This window comes from Apaloderma vittatum, unplaced genomic scaffold (genome assembly GCF_000703405.1).
Source record: "Apaloderma vittatum isolate BGI_N311 unplaced genomic scaffold, ASM70340v1 scaffold11933, whole genome shotgun sequence".
Taxonomy (NCBI): Eukaryota; Metazoa; Chordata; class Aves; order Trogoniformes; family Trogonidae; genus Apaloderma; species Apaloderma vittatum.
The window spans coordinates 25,301-45,189 of NW_009706486.1; the positions used below are offsets into that span (position 1 = coordinate 25,301).

The following is a 19,889-nucleotide window of genomic DNA, read 5'->3' on the forward strand; positions in this document are numbered from 1 at the left end:
CACCATGATGTCAGCTTAGCGGCTAGGCAGTTGGATAAAATACACAGACCATACAATTTGCTACTAGAAACATTTAGAGCTACATAGTCACGAGTGAAGTAACAGTGCAGTTACTTACCCAATTACATGTACAGTAGTAAAACTAACAATTGAATATACGTTGTATCAGTTCTCCAGAAATTACAGGGTAATTGATATCACCTATAACAACATACTTGTATAATACTTCCAGTCTAAATGTCTAGAAGAGATTAAGTGCTTTTCATAGATGCTGATTATTTGATCCCTTTCTCCATCAACATAAAGGAAAATGTTATTTCTATATACAGGCAGGAAACACAGGCTGCTAAACTGTTGGTGATGTTTACCATATTACACGCAAGATCATATTAATCTCTGTAATAATTTTATTACCCTGGAAGGAATTATACAAAGAATGTATTTTTTCCAAATCTAGATAAGGTTTTATTAAAGAAATTAAGTCTCTGAAAGACTATTAATGCATAATTTTCGCCTGTATCAAGTCTCTCAGCCAAGTACCAGATACAACTCTTATTCTTCTTGCTGTAAATACAGGGTTACTCTTACGAAATAACTACAGTCAATTGTTATTTTAACACGTGTCTGCTGAGAAAAATTTGGGCATATTTGATTGAATTTCTTTTTAATGGCCAAAGTCTGCCACTAGTTATTCAGGATTATTTTTTCAAACTGTATGAAATACTCTCTTTAGTATTGTGATTTCACAGTTATTTCTGGGACTAACTTCAAACAAATGATTGATATTTTGCTAATTAGTCCATTTTTATGTCTCTTCCCTCATCCAAAAAGGGGTTTTGAGATGTCTGTTGGGGACCACATACACACTGAAGGAACAAGTGCAGAACTAGGATCTACAAGCACTGTGTAGAAGGAAGTGATAGTGACTTCTGTGAGAACTCTGCTTACAGCAGGCTTGTCAAAGTCCATAAATAATGAAAAGATTAAATTATAAGAGATTATTTTTAATGAAATATTGAAATCTTTGACCTCTTATAAGGGGAGAAGAGAAATATGATCATATATGCTGTATCTGACGGTTGCATATATCTCTCAGTAGGTCTTTTTTCATATATGAAGAGAAATACATGTCTCATAGAAAGAATAAGATGTGTAAAATAAAACTGTAATTTGTTTCTCCTTCTAAAATAATCTGAAGAGCAGCATAACAGAGGTCATATGATCTATTTCTACAAAACAATTTGTCATCCAGTAATAATATCTTTACAAAACTGTTTACCCATTCAAGTATCTTCAGGAGATATGTCACCATACTTGCATATACTGTAAGTAACTCCAACACTTATAAAACAACACTGATAGACAAAAACACCAAAAACACCCATAAATATTAAGAGAAGCTCAACAAACTTGACCATCAAGTAGTTAAAAAATTGTTGATCTTTACTTTACACATTAATTGCATGCTGTCCAAAATCTTTCTCTGAGTGGAAATTGTTGAGTTTTTCAGGGTTTTCTATAGGTCATCATTATCTTGTGTATCCACCGGGAATAATATGAGACCCGAACAAAAATTCCAGGACGATTTCGAATGGCACATCCACGGCCAGGAACAATAACACCAACTACTATCTTCAACCTGTTTTGTTCACAAACCAAGGGACCACCATAGTCTCGCTAGGAAAAAAATAAACACAGAATGTTACTTCTTCAAATGCTTTGAGACACAACTCTCACCTATCTCCTACTGACTGGTTTCTGTTGAGGATGACCTGTCAATGAACAGGCAATAAAGTTGCTTTTGCCGTAGGACAAAAAACAACTTCCAATACTTTTTTTTTTGCAACCAGAACTTACGAGAACCAATGTTAAGGTTAGCCTTTGACATTTGGTTTCTTCCCATGCAAATTAAACCCTGTGATCCATCTTGATGTGGAATTATAGTGACTTCAAACTACCAGAACTTACTCTCCTCTTTCAGCTATCTGCAGGCATAATTCCTATTTGTGTGCATGTAAACTAAATGAGCAGAAAGTGGTTGACTGCTAAACATCTTTATTATGATAACAGACTTTGCATTTAAAACTACCAACAGAGCCCATCTAATATCCTTCTGTCCATCGTCTTGCAAGGTCCTAGGATATGAATCTATGTGTACTAATAGGCAGCAGGAAAATCCCAAATATAATAAAATTTAGTACTTTGTAGACGTAATTTGGAGACATAAGTTGTTAACATACATTTTTTCATTATTATGAGTGAATGAGACATCTGTGCACCAGCACGTACATTTAGTGAAAATTTGGAGTATAATCAACTCAGAACAGGATCTTATTTAACATTAAAATTCACTCAGTGTAAATTAGATTGAAATAGTAATGTAGATACATGCACATAGATTTGAGATTTGAACATAGACACTGAAGTTTTTACCCAGGCAAATCATATACTAAACCTAACAAACTAGCTGCAAAACTAGACAGTAAATGTTCGTATCAGATAGTGAGATATTGTTTCAAAAAATAAAAGCTGACAATTAGCATTGTACTCTCTCTGGATCACCAGAGAAAAAACAATGCTTGACCTTTATTTGGTTTGGGGTTTTTTTCTGACTGACTGCAGATTAGTTCCCACATGAACAATGAACTATGTCAGTACCATCAGCGCAGCTCATAAAACACTTTCAGGAGTGGAGTTTCACCTGCCAATCTGATTTTGTTTTTCTGCCTGTTCTCTGTTGAGAAAAGTAGCTTCAAAAGGGAACTCAGGGAGCAGGAAACAATGCAGTGATTAAGACTGATTGCTAATATTAATTCAGTCCATTTCTTCTTGCAGAGGAAAATAAAGTACAGGACCCCCAGCAGACTTCCATGCAGATGTTTCATTTATAAGCCTTTACATGTTTAAGAGCTCATTTATGATTACATATTTGATTTTGAAGAAACTACTTTGCAATAACAAGATGGTCCTGTGAAATATGAATAATAAATGGAAGAGGCCTCAGCCTGATGAAGACCTCTGTTCCCTGTGGTTTAGTAGCACGCCTGGGTAGGGAAAATTTCACTACTTGGTTAACATCAGTATTACAAAATCATCTATTCTACTTCATATATTAAATGCATAATAACTTAAAAAGCACTTCGCAACTGCTCTCTTTCTAAACATTGTCTCATCAGGCAGTTTTTCTACACACACACAAAGAAAATTATATCTCCCTATAACAAAGGATTTACAGCATTTCTCCTCGGATGTCTTCTCCATCACCAAAACTAGTCCCAAGAAAATCAACTGTATCAGACTATACTTTCACTGAAGTAGTTCTTCTGTCCTCACTGATATGTTGCTCAAATTTGATTAGGGAGACCAAATGCTCCAGCCTTCTGACTAATACCGAACCTTAGTATATTTCTGGAACTTCCTCCTTCCTTCATAACTTTATCAACTCTGTTGATCAGTGACTTTTTTTGTATTTTGCACACAAGTCCTCATCTAAGCAGTTAAATTTTCTCCAGCCTTTGCTTTCTACTCAACCAAAATACACTGCTATTTCTAGTACACAGGCCACTTTAGCCCTTATTACATAGAACACAAAATTGTTTAAGCCCAGCAAATTGTTTAGTCATACAAATATGTTTAACCCTTTACTAGTGTGGTGGTGTAGTGAAATTGAAGCACTCTGGCAGAAAATAGATTACTAGAAACACAAATTGTTTTGTAATGCAAAAGGTTTTTTTTGTGTGTATATGTGTGTGCTTAATGCAAATAGAATAATTTTAAAAGTCTAGTAAATATTTCTGAGAAAGACATAGCCAGGTCAGTGGCTTGTAAGAATGTGTTAGAAAATGTAATATTTACCTCACAAGGTCCAGCACCAAGGGTTTCAGCCACAGCACAGATTTCTGACTCATTAACAGTGATCTTCCCTTTCAGATATTGGTTGCATTTCTCATTTCCCAAAATAAACAAATTTGCTACCCGGAGAAGGCCATCATAGTTAATTACTAGGATTTAAAAGAGAATGAAAACTTTATTCTATTTTAGGAGAAAAAGATAATTGAACATGCAGACTGGATAAACTTACTCATGTAACTTCAGTTATTGTGCTTTCTCTGCAGCGCTCACATTTTTGTCCGTCCTCACTGTTATCATGCATTTGTCTTTTGGATTTCTTATACTCACTACTGCAAATGAGTTTTGCAACAAATGTGTTCCATGCACAGTCTGTTCAGTTCTCTGAGAATATCTGGAGAAGTTTTTCGTATTAGAAGAAAGGACTAGGTAGCTGAGTTTACTCTACAGTTCACCACAAGATTGTCATGTCACAGAAATCAGAAAAAGTGAGCCTGAGAATGTTGTCATTCCCATCAGTGGAAGGGGAATTTTGCTCCCTTGTCTTAAACACGAGTTAATGTGTGACAGTGACTGCCATGGCCTAGGGAAGGATGTGGGACTTAAAATTTAATGTAGCAGAGCAGTTTTTCTCATTCTCTGCTGGCTCAGCTGCGCTGAATGACTTTGTGCCTGCAAGCGCAGAGCCACAGCCTTGTGCAATCTCCATTCATCAGTGTGAAGGTCAGGAAGCAGGAGCCCTGTGGAGCTTACTCTTGTTCTGCACGTTGAAAGACAAGTCTGTACAAGCTGCGAAGATAAATAAAGGGTCTGGACCTGTCCATTCTCCACACAGCCATCAAAAGAAAATGCCAAGTGTGCCCTTCACTGACTTATTATCCTGTTTACTTGACAAAATGGATGTAACACTTCTTCCTTCCCTGTCCAGGATGCTGTGAGGATTATAATAAATTGTGCATAAAATATAATACAAAGTCTGTGGTTGACAGATGTTACGCATTTACTGTATTACATAACTCCACAACATTACAAATTCCTTATCAGTTCTTTTAAGATAAGCTTTCCTGTAATGCTGCACTGTGCTCCAGCTCGACTTCCCTGTCCCACAGCCAGCCATTCCCTGCAGAGGACGGTTAATATGGCCATGGTGGGAACATCAAAGGCAGTCATCTGGGAGAGGGCTGGTACAGATTACTTGCCACCCACAAAGAAATACGGAGTAATGGTTACAAGGAAGCGAGACTCAGAATTGCAGTCTAGTTTCTGCTCTGCTTCCAGGACAGTGCGAGTATGTTGCTGCTGCTTACCCAGGGTCTGTGGCAAAATGACATTTGAGCATAGCAATTATTGGAGTAATTATTGTCAACTGGCAGCTATTAACTTTATCATCAACACATAATTAGCCAGATACAGTATTTACCCAACTAAATAAACATCTGTTCTCCCACATATTTGTATTTACTTCACACAAAAACTGTGTTTAATAAACATTAGTAAGGTTGCAAAGTCAAGCACTCAAAAGTTAGGAAACACCAGACTTAGGGTTGCCTGTGCATCCTTAGTTCACTGTCTTTGGGTGTGCTAGTTATGCCTTTGATTACATGATTCTGTATTAGTTTTTCCACAGGTCAGCTTGCTTTGATATACAGGAGACTACTCAAGTAGATAAACTGGAATGTGTTAGAACTCTGCAAAACAACTCTACTAGATTCTTTAAGCATGTAAAATGGTATTTTTCTCTAGTTCATTCTCTGAATGAATTATTTTCTCTGTTGCTGAAACAAAACAAAACAAAAAAGAATGGACCAATGTAAAATATTTCATATTAAATTATCTTAGATAAAATGCTCAGGTTTACAAAATTAGAAAAAAAATTGAAACTGCATTTTATAACAAAATATGTTGGACAACGATGGCATCAGGCAATACCAGCAGCCTCACCTATAATGACAAGAGGAAGTAAGCTGTCAACATATTCATTTAGTTTTTAAAAATAGTTTCTTACATCCAGTGTATCCCCATCCATAAACACTGCAACTGGTCTTCTCTGGAATGGTACATCCAGAAATGGGCAATCGGATTATTTCTACAAAATTTGTCAGTATGGCAGGTCTGAAAAGAGAAAAATAATAATAAATATAATGGATTTTTAATAACCTTCTATTATGTACCTCAGAAATGACTTTAAATCTATTATAGAAAACAGGAACTAAAAACTGTGCCAATTCTTTTCCTTTCTTTTCCATCTTTGAAGAATATGATGGATTCTTCTACCTATTTTTTGTGCTACATCTGTTAACTGTCAAAAGATTTCTTGAAATGCTGTCACCAGTTTTATGTTATTTAACTTAGGTTTTCTTCTTAAGAGTAAGTAATGATGGCATCTCATTTGAATATAGGGTTTTGCTAATATGAAGAAAGCTTGAAAGCTCGTATATATACAAGGATCTCGGTTACAATCTGGTGCTTATTCTATAAATTAATACCATATACTGGTCAATGTGAGTTGATTTTGAAAAAAAACCCACACAAAATAAAACAAAAAAATCAGCACACTCACAGAAAATTCTCCCAACAACCCTAAACTTGATTATCAGGAGAAAAACAAGGTGGGCACAATTTTCCAGAAGCAACATCTGTTTTCTGAGTAAGGTAGATGAACTTACATTTCTGCATACATCAAGTAAAATTTCCTACAACTCAAAGTTTGCCGTATGGATACACTGTTCACAGTATCAAAGACAGTAGAGAACTGAATTTGCAAATCTTATTTAGGAAGAATATTATTTATCAGCTGAAAATCCTGGAATTCACAATAAAAGCTACTAACCTGCTAAGTTTCAGTAAAACCAAATCTGAGCCTGCAGGGCCGTATACCAACTGGGAGATGTTCAGAACTTGTTTGTGCTTCTCTTCTCCCTTCCCTTTGATATTATGGACTCCAAGCCAGGCTTTGTAGTCTTTTAAATCTTTGTACCTGAACGGGGCAAAGCTGGTTAGGATTTTGCTGAGTGTATCATAAAATAACTCAAAAAACCCCTCTGCTTATTATGATTATGCTAGAAGATTTTAACTAATGCTCTTCACCAGAAATGAGTTTATGCTGCCAACTGCTATTCCAAAATCAACATGCTCAGATGTAAGTTCTTGGTCTTAAGCCAGTAGATAATTTTATCTGTAACTGTTACTAAAACCTAATTTTTGTTTCCTAATAGTATCCATTGAACACCATGAATCTTTGGACTTTTTGAGATTTGCTCAAGTTTTCTATTTTATTCTGTCCAGTTAAGCAGAAGCACGAGGTTGTTTTCATAAAGAGGCAATTGTCTAACTATCACTCTTGGAAAATATATTTGCACTTCTATGTAGAATAGAGAGAGCTCATTTAGGTTAACAATAGTAACAGAAAATACCAAGGTCCCACAGGACTTTTGTATCAGAAGAGCAGTGTTAAAGCCAAACAGAAGGGAAAACTGCTAGATTTAAGTTGAAGAAGTGTCGTGTTGATAAATTCCCGAAAGTAGATTTATTTCAATATTGCAAAGCTGCAGACTACTGTACCGAGAAGGGAAACACTGCCTTGCTGTTAGAACCCACTCTTCCTTTATCAAAGTACCTCCACAGATGTGCTTATTCCTGGGGGAAAAAACAAAATAAATATAAAGTTTAAAAAAGTATTAGTATTGGTCTCTATATAATCAAAAAGCTTAAATAGTACTTTTGCTCCTCACATATTTTTGCTGGTGAAAGGTGTCTGGCTGACAGCCTGTGCAAGTAGATCTGTCCTTTGCTCTGAAGTTTCAACACTTACATTAACATGACTTTAGAGAGATTTACTCTAATGTGTAAAAAAAAGAAGGAAAAAGAAATTTGTTACCCTGTTCATTTAGTGGTTTCAAAACAATTTATACTAAGAGACATAATTAAAAAATAAAAATAAAAAAAAGACAAGCTGATTTTTTGTAATGGGAGCTGGAGTGAAACATTCAAGCAAGTCCTCAAACTGCCACTGGATGTAAACAACATTTGATCATTTTTCCTGTAGGTGTGATTGAAAGCATTGACCTTGAAGTGGAGAGTTCTTATTTGATTACAAGCCCTGTGAGATTTCTGTCCCCACATACTTTAGTTGGAAACAACCTGCAGTGTATGACATCCTATATGTGATTATAGAAAACCTTCAGCGTAATACTTCAAGTAAAATTAAAGCAATTAAGCATGACAGTTCTTTCAAAAATAAAGATGACTGTGGAATGTACATTAATTACTTTCCCTCTTTGTGCCTCTAAAATCACATTTATTTTCTGCAGTTCTTTGGAAAGTGAATCAGAATTGTCAGCAATTTGGGAAAAGCTTAAAATCTCGCAATTTATAAATTCAAATCATACAAATGTTCAAAGCTTTTCAGAGAACTGCTGGAAGAATCCCAGACTCTATATGGAGTTCAAAGACAGCAGAATAACACAGATGCTTGCCTCCTTTTTTTTTCCTTTTAATTGTATTTTGATTGAGGAACAAAATATCTGGTCCAAAAGTCTAAATTCTTTTTAAAATATAGATTCTGCCCAATTGTACTGTAAAATCATCCCAGTCAGGAGTATAGATGCATTCTTCCATTGTATGCTTGTACCCTTTTGCATTATCAAAAGGAATTTACAAATTGAATCATGTGGTTTAAAAGATTGACTAGTACACAAAGAAAGGTTAAACTTCTTACTTAAATGTAGGACAAATCCAGAGTTGATTTCATGAAATAGATTAAATTAATCTAATTAAAAATAACTATAAGTATACCTGTATGTATACCTGATAACAGGATCTGGATTGGATATATAAGAATACATATCATTGATTAATATTTAGAGGTCAGCCTTGGTTGCTAAATATAAATACATGTTTCTGAGTATCACTAGGCCTTTACCATTCAGACACGGCAATTCCATTTTGAGGTATCCATTTAGTTTTTTGCAGAAAGTCCTGAAGTCATTAAGATTTTTCAGACAACATTTTATTTGCTTCCTTGGTAATCATACAAAATAAAAATTTTATGCCCACATGTAATACTTAAAAATACATTTTGCTGCTGCAGTATTACATGAGTCTCTTTTTCATAAATGAATCTGTAGTCATTTAAGCACTTACCTACTTAAATATACTTTGTTGCAAAACACAATTTCCATGTTCAACTAACTGAAGATTAGCTACATAAATTTTAGGCACCCAGGTGTAATTCACCTTACCTGCCTAAAAGTTCCTCAGACATCAATGTTGCTTTAAAAATAGTGCAAAGATAAACCTGTCCAGAGAGTGAATCAGCCCACTAATCTGGTAGCAATGTTCTTCCAGAAATATCTTTCTGGACCATTTACTAGACTTCCAGAAAGGTTTAATTCTGATTGGATCGCATAAGATGCAAAGTTTACCAATGATGGCAAGGACTCCCAGAATTTCTCTAGCAAAGAAGAAATGCAGAAAAAAAGGCTTTTTATCTTTTCCTCTCTTCAAATTTTTCATTTAAGACCTGTTTTTCTACATGGTTTTAAAAGAGATGACAAATCATAAGCTAAGAGAATTGAGCTGTGCTTTAATCTGTACAAGAAGACAAAAAAAGACCTTTTTAAAACTTTTTTCATGATGGAAGATACATGGCTTATGCAAGAGATGTATCTCCTGTTATGTATTAATGATTTACACTTCCAGCTGTTGAGTTACGAACCACACTAATGAATGTAGGAAACAGTAATTCTGTGTTCTGGCTTTTACACGGTAGCAAAGTAAATTCTGCCATAATGCAATACACATTTCCGGCTGTACCTGTTAGGGTCTTGTTTTACAGAATGAAAAAAGCAAGGGCCAAGGTCAATGACATCCTAGGGTGTATTCGAAGGGGGGTGACTAGTAGATTGAGAGAGGTTCTCCTCCCCCTGCCCTCCTCTCCTCTGCCCTGGTGAGACCACATCTGGAATATTTTGTCCAGTTCTGGGCTCTTCAGCTCAAGAGAGACAGGGAACTGCTGGAGAGAGTCCAGTGCAGAGCGTTAAAATGATAAAGGGAGTGGAACATCTACCTTATGAGGAAGGGCTGAAGGAGCTGGGTCTCTTTAGGTGGGATGAGATTGAGAGGTGACTTCATGAATGTTTTTAAATATGTAAAAGTTTAGCGTCAGGAGGACAGAGCCAGGCTCTTCTCAGTGATATGCAATGACAGGACAAGGGGCAACAGGTACAAGCTGGAGCATAGCAGGTTCCACAAAAACGTTAGGAAAAACTTTTTCGCAGGGTGACAGAGCACTGGCACAGGCTGCCCAGGGAGGTTGTGAAGTCTTCTTCTCTGGAGACATTAAAAAACTGCCTGGATGTGTTCCTGTGTGACCTACTGTAGGTGATCCCCTTTTGGCAGAGGGTTTGTACTAGATGATCTTTTGAGGTCGCTTACAACTCCTGACATTGTGTGATTCTGTGATTCTCCTATTTATTTTTTTTTAATACAAAATACATTTTAACTGCATGCAGTTATATGAGCATAAAACTGAATTTGACACAGGGACTGCACTGAGCCAGTAGTGCGCTCATGCATCTCAAAAGGCCAACCGCATCCTGAGATATACCAAGAGGAGTGTGGCCAGCAGATCAAGAGAGGTGATTCTCCCCATTTTCTCTGCTCTTGTGAGATCCTACCTCGAATACTGCATTCCATTTCTGGTGTCCCCACCATAAGAGGGACGTGGATCTGCTGGAACAAGTTCAGAGGAGGGCCACAAAGATGATCCAGAGGCTGGAGCACCTCTGCTATGAGGGTAGGCTAAGGGAACTGGGGTTGCTCAGTCTTGAAAAGAGAAAACTCTGGGGGGACCTAATAGCTGCCTTCCAGTACCTAAAGGAACCTACAGGAAGGCTGGATAAGGACTTTTTACAAGAGTGTCCACTGATAGGACAAGGGGAAATGGGTTTAAATTGAATGAGAATAGATTGAGATTAGGTCTTAAAAAGAAATTCTTCAGTACGAGGGTGGCAAGACTTTGGAATAAATTTCCAGAGAAGTTTTGGATGTCTCCTCCCTGAAGGTGTTGGGTTGGACAGAACCTTAAGCAGCCTGATCTAGTTGAGAGGCGTCCCTGCCCATGACAGGGATGTTCGTTTAGATGATCTCTAAGGTCCCTTCCAATTTAGGCCATTCTACGATTCTACGATAAATCCTGAATCTAATATCCTGAATCCAATGCACTGCTCTTAAAGTGAAAATATATCTATGGAACTCAACAGTCTATAAAACAAACAGTTTAATGCTGGATGGCTAATGTTATGAAAAGTTCTGCAGCAGCTAATCGAAAGAGAAGAGTGCTATGAATGCTTTACAAACTGACAAAATGACAAACACATACATATTTCACTGACAGAATGAATACTGTGGAATCACCTGATGTTCCAGGAATGCTGATCTTCTGCTTCTCCATAATTTAACTGCAATCTAGTAGTATTCTTATTATAGTCAACAGTTTCTACAATTCCAAATCAAATATCTTAGTAAATATCTTTCTATTCAAAGTGATAGTTACCTGTATGTCAAACTAACCACCCATCCTTCATTAGTTTGTGTTGGGATTCCATTTACAACTCTCAAGTGCTTTGTTGAGGCACAAGGAATGACAGTATCTGAAAGCAGGTCCAGAGATCACATTTTACTAAAAACAGCGGTAGGAAACCTGTACAGTTGCACATAAGGACCACAAGAAGGTCAATATTTATTATGGATTAACTTTCCTGCACTAATGAAATGCATTTCTAGAGCATCAAAATTACTTCAGTGAGGATGAGTCGGTCTCTATAAGTATTCATATGAGTTATAAAATACACATATTTCAATAGGTTTTTCAGAGGTTTACACAGTTATAAAGCAAACATTGAAAATCTTTACCATGGGTAAGACAGGAGAGTGAGAATAGATAAAGGAGTATAATAACTCTATTCTACATTTTCCTCCTGTAAAAGCAATTTTTCCAAAGCTATATGCTTTCTTGTATTTTTAACTGTTTTTTCTTTTGTTTCCCAGTTGGAAAGATGGCTAGTCTTAGAGGATACAATACCTGAACTACTCAGTATATCTGCAAGCTTACTTACCATCCAGATTGGTTGTAGTAGGAGTTGTATCACCTTCACCTAGACAGACATATAAGATAGCCATAATACCAAATTAAAGCACATCTAAAATTAAATAAAAATAAACAGCAAATGGCATACTGTTAATTCTAATAGTTCACAAAGTTTTAAGTGTCAGTGATTTCCTCAATACTCTGTAAAAAACACAATTTGGTAAGGATTAACAAGATGGCAGAATTTAGTTCCAAAAGAACTAAATAAGAACTAAACATTTTATAATAGGAGTTTTAAGCATTTTTCTTCTTGGCTGAATCGTGAATACATCAAGCTACACATCACTTTTAATTTACATGTTTGTTTTGAACAAGTAAATGATGAAAAATGAAGTTGTGACTTTTCTATAACTATTCAAGAAATATTGAAGTTTTGATTAAATCCAAATCACATTTAATGAAATTTTCTAATTTCCTTAAAAACTTTTAAAACTTCAGCAGTCCTTTTATGTTGCTATCACTAAAAACTTATTCTTCTGCAAATTTGTTTCCCAAAATATCTTTTGATTTTTCTACTTAGTCCATGTCGACATACAGTTACCACAAGGTCACTTAAACTTGATTCAAAATTTTTGCCTTCGGTGAAGGCTGCAGAGACCCAAGACTATGAGCCAGAGGCACAGGTGTAGTGTTTGAATATCTGCACACACAAAATTTGAACAATTCCATCCAACTGGACTTCCATCATTGAGTAATAGTAATTAATATTATAATAACAATAATAATAATCAATGACATATATATATACAAAATTATACAGTTATATACATAGGTAAATTTTCATGTGTATCTATACACATATGCATATCTGTATATATACATGAATACTTATAAAAATATACATATAGTGCAATTTCAAGAGATGGGTTAAAGGCACCAAGGAACTGCCAGTATTTTGTCTTTACTAATTAAATTTATTATCAGTATTTGAGTGAGCTACTCGTAGTTAAATACTATTCAATATGAGTTACAATTGTAAAACAAATATATTCCTGCTCTGAAGTTCGATTCCAAAAATCATTATACTGACCATTACCATATACCCTATAAATATTTGCTGTCAATATTTCCTTAGGAATTTATAGATCCAAATAACGAACTCAGAGTAAGTGAATAAAATTTATATTTCTTCAGCTGTCATTCTTTATCTGTGTTGACACAAATAACATTTTGCACAGTTTGTTTATTCTTCACATAGATGCCAAAATGTCACCTGGGACTTCAAATATCACCTCTTAGAGATGCTGCACTTCAGACCATGAGAAAATAGAGCAGATTGCTGCTAAGAATGAATGTAACACTACCCTTAACCTCTAGAGATCACAACATGCATTCAAAAGCCTGATTTACCGTTTAAATGTTCCCCCAGGATATACAGCATAGTGATTTAGAAATAAAAGCTGAAGAGGAAAATTTTGAACATAAATGTGAATTGCACAGTTTTCGACATGTCTATTTTTTCCACTTAGCATCAGTTTATTACTGAACTCCCTAGGATTTTTAGCTCTGTTTATTTAAGCTATTTAGATTTTTACATGTGTTTTTGGAGGAGTGATGTTCCTAATCCTTGCCAGGAGTTAAACCATCCTGTAAGCATCCGAAAGCAGAACCTAATCTATATAGCACATACACACTTCAACCTATATATGGGGAGTTATCCTAACTTTACAAACAAATACAGATCACATAAGGAGGCTATGAAGCTTGTAGCACAGCAGATAACTGTCCCTGGGTTTCTTGAGGCCACAGCAAACATTCTGACCACTAGACAATTCTTTGTCTCCGTCCAGCCCTCATTCAATAGCTAGATCTGTTGGAAAATGTTTGACCATCTGTAATAGCCCTTTTATGCGCCTGCTGCATAAACAAGCCTTGAACTCTCGAGGCTGGTCAAGGAAAAGGACCCCTTGTTCATATATTGCACAAGCAGATTCTGTCTGTTCCTTCTCAGTCATGCACAACTGATTCCTGATAGCTACCCATTTTCTGTTGCTACAAGTGACAATAGACAGGTATGCATACGCATGTGCTACCACGGCTTCACTGGGACTTCGCAGTTGACAATGCCTGAGGCACACCAAGTACTCACATCGTGAAATAGGGCAGTAATCCCAGGGAACAAGAGGATCATCTGTGTAACACCAGGGACCATGAAAATCATCATCTGGATTGCGGCAATAGTTTTTCTTCAGTTTACTAACATCTGGTTCTCTGAATATTTGAATATGCCTACAGGGACAAAAAAAAAATTCAAAGTGCTGAAAAGCTTTATACTATAGCCCAAATTTTCAAAGGTTAAATGTTGCTTTGCTCCACATTGTAATATTAGCTGATTGAGAAGCCTACAGGTCAGAGTTTAGGGCTGGTTAAAATCAAAGGGAAGATGAGACCCAGATATTTGCTGGATCTGAGTCCAAGTTTCCTCTGGTTGGTATTTTAAGCGCTGTGTCCACTGGACCGATGGGAGGTTTCTAGATCTCCCACTTGAGCTAAAATCCCTGGATACCCTCAGGAGGGATCATTACACTGATTAGAAGAGCATCTGCATTGCCCTCAGCAAATCTGCAGGCCTTTCTGGGAGCACAGGTACCTTCTCTGTGCAGCTTAGCATTTAACAAAAGGAAGCACTGAATCTGCAAAGAAAGTTGAATCTTAGGCAAAAGAAAGGCAAACACAAGAAAGTTAGGAAGACGGAGTAGCAGGCAAGGGGAAGAGTGAATGGCTCAGGAAAACTACAGTCATATTTCACCTAAGTTGTAAACCTACATGAGGCACTTTGTAGGTGAAATTTTGGGGTGAAAGTCTGAAACAGAAATCTATTTATTTATGGCTTGTCAGACTGAAGAGTACAGGCTTCTTAAGTTACAGCTACACTGGTCTTTTAGTTCATAATCAACCATGCATGCTGCTTGTAGCACACCCATACCCGGAGTAACTGCTGAAGTAAGACAGATAACTCCCCAAAGAAGTTCCTGATTGTGGAAGTAAGAAAGGAAAGGCTGATGTGCTCAGGATTATATGAATGCAATTGCATCAAGCAGCCAGTAGGTTCAAGCTGTCTCATTCACAATTAACTGACGACTTATCAGTATTCTAAGAAGGCTGTGCTGCCATCCAGCCAGACCTGGACAGGCTAGACAGTTGGGCGGGGAAAAATTTAATGAAATATAACAAGGGAAAGTGTAGGGTCTTGCATCTGGGTAGGAACAGCCCAAGGTTCCAGTATAGGTTGGGGAATGACTTATTAGAGAGCCGTGGAGGGGAAAGGGATCCAGGGATCCTGGTGAACAGCAGGATGACCATGAGCCAGCAATGTGCCCTCGTGGGCAGGAAGGCCAATGGCATCCTGGGGTGTATTAGAAGGGAGGTGGTTAGTAGGTCACGAGAGGTTCTCCTTCCTCTCTACTCTGCCCTGGTGAGACCACATCTGGAATTCTGGGCCCCTCAGTTTAAGAAGGATAAGGAACTGCTGGAGAGAGTCCAGCGTAGAGCAACCAAGATGATTAAGGGAGTGGAGCATCTTACAAGGCTGAGGGAGCTGGGTCTCTTTAGTTTGGAGGAGACTGAGGGGTGACTTAATTAATGTTTATAAATATGTAAGGGGTGAGTGTCACGAGGATGGAGCAAGGCTCTTCTCGGTGACAACCGATGGTAGGACAAGGGGTAATGGGTTTAAACTGGAACACAAGAGATTCCACCTAAATTTGAGAAGAAACTTCTTCTCAGTAAGGGTAAGAGAACACTGGAACAGGCTGCCCAGGGAGGTGGTGGAGTCTCCTTCTCTGGAGACATTCAAAACCACAGGGGGATTGGACTAGATGATCTTTAGAGGTCCCTTCCAGTCCCTAACATTCTGTGATTCTGTGATTCTGTGAAGTCATTATAGTAAACTTCTGTGTCTCTTTATGGACAGCATAATGGAATATGCATGGGGTCTCTGACTCTCTCTGGGTAAAAACCACATACAGTTCAACTGGTGATTCCACAGAGTACCACTGAAATCTACCTTTTGCAATTCAGCTTCCCCAAACGCTGACCTACTAACTTACACACCTTCACCTACCGACCATCAGGTCAGGAGTAGGAATCAGGGACAGGTAAATTCCAGAGGACAATGGATAGTGTGTTGGGCACTGTAATCGTAGTGATAATAACCACTAACTGAGCAAGTACCAAAGGCAAAATAGACATAATCACATTACTTCAGAAACTAAAGCAAAATAAAGGGAAAACTGTTTCCATCTGGGCTACTGATGTGTGTAGTGTCTCATATCTAGCAAAACTTTTGATGAATCTCTGTCTTTAAGCAGTACCTGGAAGTCATTGTTCTTGTCACTCCTAAGATTTATTAATCTACTTTTCTGAACCAGCAGACACAACACTGAGCATCCTGGAATGATTGAAAGAGTCCTGGAAACTCACAACTTCTTTTGTACTTACTGCCAATTTGTTTTCACTTCAACAAATAAATTATAGTGACTTGCCACCTATACTACTTGATTATGAAGCCAAAGTAATGATAGACAACAGAAATTGTAAGTCGCTTTAATGGTACTTGGTGTCAATGTCATCAGATCATAAACTCAAGACTCAACTTCAGGTTGCAAGGGACTTGAGGTGCTTTCAAATCCAACCTGCTCCTTGAAGCAGCATGAGCTATGAGATCAGACTGATGAGATAACCATTTCTTACTTCATTCCTGCTATCCTCTCATAGAACAAAACTTTCAAGGACAAAGATGGGGCAAACTGAGGCAGTAAACTAAACACTAAGAAATATCCCAAAATCTGCAATTAGTGGTTAGACTGAACAAAGACGTGTTGTGTAATATATTTAAACACCAAGAAAAAAAAAATAAACCCAAACCAAAAAAGATACTAAAAGCTCCAGGGCATAAGGGGCTATTTTAGAATCACTTAAGAGATGCCATCTGGAGGCAGCATTTATTCAGGGCTCACTGAACCATCTCTTTCTCTTTCATACATACACACCTACGTAAGTCTTCAATATTCTTGTCCCATGTGGAGCAAGTTAGCCCAAATCTTGTCTTGGATAGATTCCCCATATAACTCTTGCCATTGCCACGATAACAATCTGAATAAAGAATGTTGAGACAAAAAGAAGTGAAGGATGATTGTGCAATATTGAAAAGAAAACTCTTCCTTTCCATCAGCAATCCAAATAATTAAAGTGTTATGTTTAGCAAACACTACAATATAAATCAGTCAACTGTATAAACCAAATCAGAAAGATTTAGATACATAATCTCTTGTCTGAGGCCTTCATTCTCAAGACAGTAGAATTTTAAATTTTATCTTACTTAGATAAACTAGGAAAAAATCTTTCATAAATAGTTAGTTTATGGTTAATTTAAAAGGGTCATAAAAAGTTGTTAGGAACTGTTTTGTACAAAGGAAAGAAAAAATGCCTCTTATTCCTCTCTCATCATAAAATAGGCACTTTTAGCCTGTTTGAAATAATTTCCTTCTGTGTAGATTCTCAACACTGGCAACAATATATAGTTAAGTTCTTCTTTGGCAAAATCAAAAAAATCAACATGACTTTAATTTTAATGTAATTCAAAAACTTTCCTGTTCATGCCAGAAAAAGTCATTTTTAATTCATAAGCTTTTATCACAAGCATTTTTTGAGACATTTCAAGAGGACTTTTTAAAATTATTACTACTATAAAGACTTTTTATATAAAGCATTTCATTTCATGCTCATTAGTATTTTTTCTTTCTGATAATTGATACTTTACAAAAAACACAGAATGAAAGTCAGAGTTTAATCCTTTCTCTGGCATAACTCTTACAACTGCAACTCTTTCAAATTCCAAGATAAAAATCGCTAAAATTTAAAGATGAAGATCTTAATGCAGCCTGATGTAGGGTCATAGGTCCGAGGTCTTAGTCTCATTTTATACTAGGATTGAAATAAGTTCTCAGGGTGCAAGACAACTCCTTAGACTAATACCAAGTCCTCATGGGAAGAACATTTGCCTGAAGACTTGGGGTGGACTTCACAGGCAGAGGTAACGGCTTGAAGCTGAAAAGCTGTATGAGAAATTCCACATATCTTTTTCAGCTGAGACACTTTTAGACAACAGTGTATATGGTAAAAACAGATTTTTAAAAATTGCTTTTGGTGGCCTCACATGCAATTATCAAAAGACTGTGGTCCAGGGAAATTGTCTCAGATCTGGAAAAAGGCTTTTTTAAACTAAAAAACATAATAGAGTGGAGTAGATCTACAGCTGATATAAAATGGCTTAAAGATTCACCTTGTCTAAAAGTCAGACCCAATAACAAATCTTTGCTGCAGTTTTCACTGCTGGAATTGAAACATGAACTGAGAAATGAATCTCATTTACACTACGATGAATCCCAAGTATGCAAATAAAGTCAAAGCAGAACTACACAGGTGTAATACAGATATACTGAGACCAACTTCTCCGTTTTCAAGCCAAACTACTGATATTTGGAACAGTACAGCATTCACTTAAAATCACATTATCACCCTTCCCTCTGTTACCTTGTTCATTTGATACATCACACTTAGGAATCTGGGAGCAATAACCAATACGGATGTTTGGGTCAGTTGTAAAACACCAGGGTGATTCAGATCCATCTGGATTTCGGCAGTAATTCTCCCTCAAATCCCTATAAAAATAAATATGTTAGCTCACAGCAGGTATAACCTAAAACTATTGATGCATTCTATTGCTTATTATTATGAATTAGCAACAATATAGGCTCCTTAAGCTACGTATGTTATTGATCAGTGTCAAGTGCAAGAAAATGAGGAGTCAGTAAGAACAGTGTCCAGAAAAAAATAGTAATTGTAGTACGAATAATATGGTTATGAGAATTAATTTTCAGTGGACTTAGGTTGTGACTGGATTTAAGATTTCATCTGAAGATTAACAATATTTTCAATATAGCTTATTTTTATCCAGGGTTCTCCATCAAAATTTGCATGCAAGCTGACATTTGATACACCTGCAATCCATTACAAGTGCTTTTAAATACAAGCATTACCAAAGTGCTTAAAATTCCCTGTACTTTGAATGGTTTTGCTGATTTTAGAGAAACAGAGTCCTTTAGACTGTCAACAATTCATCTAAGAAACTGAATCCTGGAATATAAAAAAAAAATGTATGTTGTAAGTCTATACAGCTGTTACCTTTAAAGCAAAAGTTAGTCACAAGGGAACATGTTTAAATGTCTCTCACAGCTTGCATGAAATAGTCAGACCTCTTAAATGTACGTTTTATTTTCCCATCTCCTGAAAGTTGTTGCCCTGTTCTATGCATCTCCATATTTCACTGTATTTTAACATCTGCAGCACCTACTGATAAGGGACTGCAGAAGGAATGCACCTAATACCATAATTCTTATTCATGTGGGTTTTGAGCAGTCATACCAGTGGTTCTGTCGATTTTACTCAAGCTGTTGGTGTGAATGGCCACTATGCTCTCAAGCACCAGCTGAATAGGCAGTCCTAGTATTGTTACCCCCTCTGCACCGCTAGGAACGTGCTTAAAACTGCACAAGGGCCTAATCCTGCAGCAGAGTTACATCGCGACAGCGCAAATTGGTTTAAGCAGTGGTTTTTCTGAGAAAAAAACTGTGGGATCATGCTCAAGCGCTATCTTCCAAGTAAATTCAAGGTGGTCCTGAGACTGACAGAGGAGGCTCAGGATCAGCCCTATTTTCCATTGATTGTTTCATTTTAAGTTGTGTTACAATAGCACTAAAGGAATTAAGATAACAAATCTAACTGTTTTACTCTAACAATCTATTGTTAAAGAGTTAATCTGAACTCAGACTGTAATATTTTCTTTTCCTTGAAAGATCCTCACTATTAAAATCCAGCACACTGAAAGAGT

The 19,889-nt window shown here is 36.7% G+C and overlaps 1 protein-coding gene across 1 annotated transcript in view; it reads right to left on the reverse strand.

Moving 5' to 3' along the window:
* Nucleotides 1-611: 611 nt before the first annotated feature.
* HGF (hepatocyte growth factor (hepapoietin A; scatter factor)) overlaps nucleotides 612-19,889 on the reverse strand; it is a 47,118-nt gene continuing 27,840 nt past the window's right edge. The window contains exons 8-17 of the mRNA XM_009865815.1: nucleotides 18,533-18,660; nucleotides 16,990-17,092; nucleotides 14,088-14,227; nucleotides 11,967-12,005; nucleotides 11,405-11,501; nucleotides 7,411-7,485; nucleotides 6,680-6,826; nucleotides 5,855-5,961; nucleotides 3,856-4,001; nucleotides 612-1,677 (exon numbers count right to left, since the gene is read on the reverse strand). Of these exons, the coding sequence (XP_009864117.1) occupies nucleotides 1,507-1,677; nucleotides 3,856-4,001; nucleotides 5,855-5,961; nucleotides 6,680-6,826; nucleotides 7,411-7,485; nucleotides 11,405-11,501; nucleotides 11,967-12,005; nucleotides 14,088-14,227; nucleotides 16,990-17,092; nucleotides 18,533-18,660 (1,153 nt within the window). The 3' untranslated portion in view covers nucleotides 612-1,506. The remainder of the gene's footprint in view (nucleotides 1,678-3,855; nucleotides 4,002-5,854; nucleotides 5,962-6,679; nucleotides 6,827-7,410; nucleotides 7,486-11,404; nucleotides 11,502-11,966; nucleotides 12,006-14,087; nucleotides 14,228-16,989; nucleotides 17,093-18,532; nucleotides 18,661-19,889) is intronic.